At 36.7% G+C, this 6000-nt stretch overlaps 2 protein-coding genes across 6 annotated transcripts in view; one reads left to right on the top strand and one right to left on the bottom strand.

The window, feature by feature from the left end:
- F2RL2 (coagulation factor II thrombin receptor like 2) overlaps positions 1 to 6000 on the top strand; it is a 43031-nt gene that overhangs the window by 1814 nt on the left and 35217 nt on the right. The window lies entirely within an intron of this gene.
- The window catches only part of IQGAP2 (IQ motif containing GTPase activating protein 2), a 130975-nt gene continuing 128145 nt past the window's right edge, over positions 3171 to 6000 (bottom strand). For 4 of the 5 annotated variants that reach the window (XM_026865383.1, XM_026865386.1, XM_026865384.1 and 1 more), the window contains 3 exons: positions 5567 to 5710; positions 4942 to 5050; positions 3171 to 4099 (listed from right to left, as the gene is read on the bottom strand). In XM_026865383.1, the coding sequence (XP_026721184.1) occupies positions 3986 to 4099; positions 4942 to 5050; positions 5567 to 5710 (367 nt within the window). In that variant the 3' untranslated portion in view covers positions 3171 to 3985. Of the gene's footprint in view, positions 4100 to 4941; positions 5051 to 5566; positions 5711 to 6000 lie in introns of those variants that run through there. The other variant, XM_026865385.1, reaches the window with a different exon arrangement.

The raw sequence follows: 6000 nt of genomic DNA, 5'->3' as shown, positions 1-6000 counted from the left end.
GGGGGGCCTGCCCGCCCCCGCGGCCCCGCCAGCAACCCGTGCGCTGAGGACACACGGCCGCGGAAAGCGCGGGCACCCACCCGAGAAACGGGAAGGGGTCGTGGGCTCGGGCAGGGCGACGAAGCAGGAGGTGCAGAGCAAAAGGCTGTTCTCACGGGCTTGTTCTTTGTCCAGTCCAAGTTGCTAATGCTCCGCAGGAGCACACTTACAAGGCCAGCTGCAACATCTGCATTACTCATAACTGAAAGTTCATGCCCCTTCAGAAAAGCTTCTTAATACACGGAGCTGCACTGTATAAAGTAGACAACATTCAAGTCTACTTGTACTGCACAGAAAGCTGACTGCTCTACAAAAAAGACCCAACAACAATCTACAAGCGATTCATTACCCAGCTTTGCAGTTCTTGCAAGGCCCCTGAGGAAGTGATGCCACTCCTGAACTCCAGCAGCATGTGCCTTGGACAGCACAGCTTGTGCTGTCCTTCATAGCTGCTCGTGAATTAAGAGGTTATTGAACTGAAACCTGTAGAGAAGCACAATTCTATAACTTTGCAGCTACTATTTAGGCTTTTGTTTTCCTTTGAAAATATTTATTCTACTGGTGGTTTGATTGCTTTGGATTTCTTAGACCTGTAACAGTCAAAAGCCTTACAAGTGGACACTTTGGTTTGTTAGGGTATGCGGTCCCATCCTCAACTGTATATCCTTCTGTTTACAGCAATACAGACCAAAAAAGTGTGCATGAGTAAGCTCTGTTTAGAACTTTTTCATATATATATATATATATATATATATATATATATATGAAATGCCTTAATGCTCCTGCATAACAGAACTTTGCTCTCAATTGAGAGTAGAAACCATGGAAAATAAATACTCCTGATTGCAAGTATGGGTTCCCTGTAAATTCTACATTGCTACAATATTCTCACAATCCCACCACCAGCTACATTATTGCACTGTTAAGGCTGACTGCAATTTCTGTCAGGCAAGGGCAAGGAATAAATACAAGTTTTACAGCTGGCCAGCCTTTCTACATCTCTATCATCCCAAATGCATTAGGAAACCCACATAAAACACCTTATACTTAATCACAAAAGATTCTTCTTCATTGATTTAGAAAATACCTTAATCAGAGAATTTATTTTCATCTGATTGGGAAGAGAAAATTAAGCTCTTCTCTGGCATTCCTGTAGTTTCACAGATCTATAAACATAGCAAAAGGTAACACTTAGAAATTTCAAAACCCAAACCAGAAGTGAACTAAGTATCAGTCTTTCCTCAAATAAATGTGTAATTTTAAACATTACACCAGACTTTGGAAAAGTATACATTGTTAGTATTTGTATTTCTTAAGTTTGAGGAGGCCTTAACCAGTGGGTCAGGGCTTGAGGGATAAACCATACAGAATTTGTGAAAGGTATGAAGGCAAAATCAGATTGTATCTGCAGGCAGTAACTTAGTTGTGGATATAAGGAACAGTCATAGGGCTATGTCCTCTTTCATCCTTGTAAATTAGTTTCCTATAAACATAGTGAGTGAATAAAAAAAGCCTATGTTTTTCTGTCTGCATATGGGAACAAAGTTTAAGTTAATTTTTATATCCTCTAGTTATGCAGGTCAGCTACTTTCTCTAGAGATAAACTGATTGTAATGGAGGTAAAGAGTTCATGACTTTTAAAGCTTTTACCATTTACCATTTTTTAATCCTACTTCTTGCAATGCAAGTCTTTCCACAAGACCTTTTCATGAAACTGGTTTCATCAAGTCCTATCCAACTTTAAAAACCCTAAATTGCAGTTTACAGCAGCCTATAAAAAGCCTTTCTTTGTTGTTGTATTTAGTAGCTGTCAACAGCACACAGTAGTGGATGGGCACAGAATTACTTTGCTCATTTGCATGGTACTGGGTACTACTGTCAGTCTCATATTTAGGTAGAAATCATTGTGGTCAGTCCTGTTTAAGCAGGGTTCATTGTTCAATGACAAGGCTCTAACCGACTTAAGAAAAAGGCTTCTGAAGGAATTTAAAGAAGTTAAATGGAAGTTCCGCTTTGATGTGCACTAGAAGAGCAGGAAATCTAAGAAATGGTTGGAAAAGATGAGTGCTAGCACACAGACTGTACCTTTCATACCTGTTATTACCTGGACACCAAATAAGCTTTCCTAAGCTTACATACAACAGGAAGTAACTGAGGAACATGCTGTTCACATTAAAACTAAGCAGTCACTAGATGTGTCCAGGACTGACTCTCACAAAAGCTGTAGGGCTCTAGTATTTCTCACCAGCAGAACTCTAGGCTTTTAACAAATTATCTTAAAGATCTGTTCTTAGGATATCCCATCTGTGCAGACTTAACTGGTAAACTAGAATTTGTCAAAAATATGTAGGGATTAGTCAAGTCAGTTGCAAATAAAAAGGGAAACAAAAGACTCAGTTTAATTTGTATTCAAGTACAATTCACTTTTACTTTCAAAGCAAAGTGCTACTTTCACCTTCCCATCCAGCTATTTCAAGTGAACCAGAGTATTAATACTCACCATTTTTATCATGTTGAAATGGCTTAATACATAACTAGCTAGAAGAAAAATGGAAACACATAGGAGCTGTTTATGGTTTAGTTAAGTGATATTAGCTGTTTTAAAGTAGTCAAGTGTTCAATGTCATGCATAAATAAATATCTCTAGTAAGCATAATCATTTTTTCAGCTTGTATAATACCCCAAGTCAGTATAGCAACTAAACTCACTGTCTATATATCTGCCACTAATTTTGCACTGGTTTTCTCCACCTTCAGAATTCATACTTGTTTAATATTTGCTTTTACAATGCATTCTAGAAGGCCTCACTCTCCATCTTTTAAAATGTTTGTCATTAAGAAAGTGAGAGTAGGAAATACTTTCTCTTGATTTATGTATTTATCCCTTTATCTAGTGTGCACACTTTTGCTCTGTAGATATGATTGGTAGTTCATCAACAAAATGATCATCACATTCAATGGCATAAAGAGCATGAAATCTTCACTGCTGAGCAACATTCAAATTGTACTGTGAGGACAATCAAGCTTAAGTAGATTCAATTTTATAAAAGCATTGAAAAGTTCTTTCACTACCATCTGGATTGCTGCTTTAATGACTCTTTTAAACAAAATTTGGGAGCCAAGCTTGTTTAATTAGGTAATGTTTATTTAACATAGAACAATCTCCAAAGAACATTCAAAAAAATTCTAAATACTGATTTTATTGCATTTATTTTCTTACAAAAAAGACAGACAGGCACAATTTACGTAGTCAAATACTTTAAAATGAACAACAACTGTTCACTCTTCAGATTTCCCCAATACCACTCCAAAGGCTGTGAAACTAGAAAATGTCATTTTACATGAGGCAGTAGTGCATTTAGTAGGAATGAATCACAAAATACATTTTTGTACATTAAGACATTATTGTCACTTTATAATTGCCTATAAAAATTTTTGAATTGCACAATAAGTTTGTTTTACAGTTGACAACTGCCAGAAAATAGGCTTAGTATGTAACTAGGTATTTGCCCAAACTATCACTTAGAAACAAATTAGGATTTCTTTTCGTAAATACTCAAAAGTCTAATAAGAACTATATTATATATCTGAGGTAATTTTAGAATGTTTTAATTGAGAGGTTTATGTATTCAACTAAACTCAATTTCTGCCTACCTTAAAATCCATACAACCACAATAGCTGAGTGTCCTAAACAGTATTTTGATTTGAAAGTACCAACACCAATGAAATCTGAAGCTGTTTAAATTAATCCATTTTCTATTTTTCTGCTTATCAATGCTGAAAAGGCACTGTGTATATTCCTCTGAACAATTGCTCGTTTAGGTTTTTTTCTTAAAAGTTACAAAGCGTTCAATGACAAACTTCAAACAAATGTTTAAAAGCAAAAAAAAAAAAATACTGAATAGACTTCCCACTGATGGATGCAGTCCATGGTATCTGAAGACACTCATTTTCCATAGAACTTCTTATTCAACAAGAATATGAGCAAATTCACATTCACTTTAGCTTTATCAAACATTTTCATTACAGCCACACCTTCATACTGCATCTGAAGCAAATCCTATAATCAGAAGCAAAATTAGTCTCTGAATCCATACAAGATGGAGTCATTGTCATCATGTGATAATCATCTTAAACCCCAGGTCCTTCACAATTAAAACAATTATAAGCAACTTTTGGATAAGTGTAGAAAATATTACACGTCCTCTAGATCCCAAATTGTAGACCCTTAGTAACAGAAAACCAGAAGAAATAGTGCATTTCAAGTATTTTCATTTTCTTTTGGTATTTGCTGCTTGCCACTGAACTAATGTATTCTAGTTCAGCTAGGATAGGGTTAAGTTTCCCAAGCAGGGGGAAGGGATCTTCAGCCGGGTAATTCATATCATGCTGGTGTCAGGTCCCTAGTGGCACTTTCTTTTGTGGCTTTCGTCTTGGGAAGCATGTGCAGAGGGCTGGCTGCATTCACTGTGGTATTTCTCTGTATATCTTTTGTCTTGTTTACTGTTATTACTGTTTATTGTTGTTATTATTGCTATTATTGATGTTCAGATTGTTATTTATTACACCATTGCATTAAATCTTTTCTTATTTCAACCCTGGGGTTTGTGCCTCACTTCCAACCCTGATCAGCTGAGGGTGGGGGACGGGCAACGGCAACATGGTCTCCGGTCCTGGCAGGGCCTAAACTACCATAATGTGGCGTTTGGTTTTGTGCAGTTGCCCTAATATAAACATTAACCCAGCATCCTACAGAAGCTATGTAGTTATTCCCACATTATCTGTTGCTCTGTTCTGATTGAATAGTTCATGAATACATATAAAAACCCCATCTGAAATAGTTTATATTTAGAGGAAATGCAACTGTGACTACATAGAAAAGTCACAAAATTCAAACTCTACCTGGAAATGGAGCTGCACTTTTTCCATCTCAACCCCCAAAAATTTTGCTTTGATTTCAAAGTCACCCACTTCTTCTCCAGGTGTGATATCAAACAACACATTCTTAAACCTTGAAAGAAAAAGAAGGGTAATTGATTATGTATGCTGTGCAGATGGATAAAAAGTGCAGAGAATGGAAGATTTTTCACTACAGCGTCCTCAAAGTGGATAGATAGAAAACAGACCTCCAGCCACCACATCACCTCCAGCCACCACATCACCTCCGTAAGGAAGTGCAGAAACCCAGGTGTATACTCAGTTACATGAAGGCAATTGGTCAGTAAATGAAAAAAATAACTGCTACAATGGCAGTCAGCCATTAGCAGTGAGTGTGCTGCTTGTACTAGTTCCATCTAGGTAATGTCAAAATAGGCTTGTTCAAATATTTTCCCATGGTAATCATATAGCAAGATAAAAGGGAAAAAATTAATGATGACAATTAGTCTTTATCATTCTTCTGAATGAAAAATCTGAGGTAGTTTTAGGTGTGGCACAGGAAATTGCAAAGATTTCATTTAATAAAAGCCAGGCCCCTTAAGAAGCTGTAGATTAGAAAATGCTCTGAATTGTTTTATACCACACTTACTGGTTGGTCTGAAGATCTTCAATTTCTAGGATGACACCTTTTTCATGCAGTCTTGCAGCTGTGTACTTTAATGAGGTCTGCTTCAGTTTTTTGCTTCCCTTCACCTCCTCTTTACCATCTAGTTTAATTGACCTCCTTGAATTTCTGGAAGAGAGCAAGAAAAAAGGCTTTTGATGTATCTACCAGGTCGTTTTATACTTCAACTATTTTTCTAGCCATATTTAGCTTTCCTTCATTTTTATCTTCTTGAATGACTATTAATGAACAGAATTAACATTTAGAACAAATCTAAGAATTAGAGGGATTTTTAGCACAGTGAACTGTCTAAATATTATGGCAATGATTTTGAATCAACGGTTCTTAGCACTTGTTTAAACTACTATGAAATGCAACCTTGATCCAAAAGAGTCCACAATCATCACTTCAAAATGGCA

Source organism: Athene cunicularia (assembly GCF_003259725.1).
Source record: "Athene cunicularia isolate RWA chromosome Z unlocalized genomic scaffold, athCun1 chrZ_part1, whole genome shotgun sequence".
Taxonomy (NCBI): domain Eukaryota; kingdom Metazoa; phylum Chordata; class Aves; order Strigiformes; family Strigidae; genus Athene; species Athene cunicularia.
The sequence above is the reverse complement of the archived record's forward strand: the minus strand, read 5'-3'. Positions and strand labels throughout refer to the sequence as shown.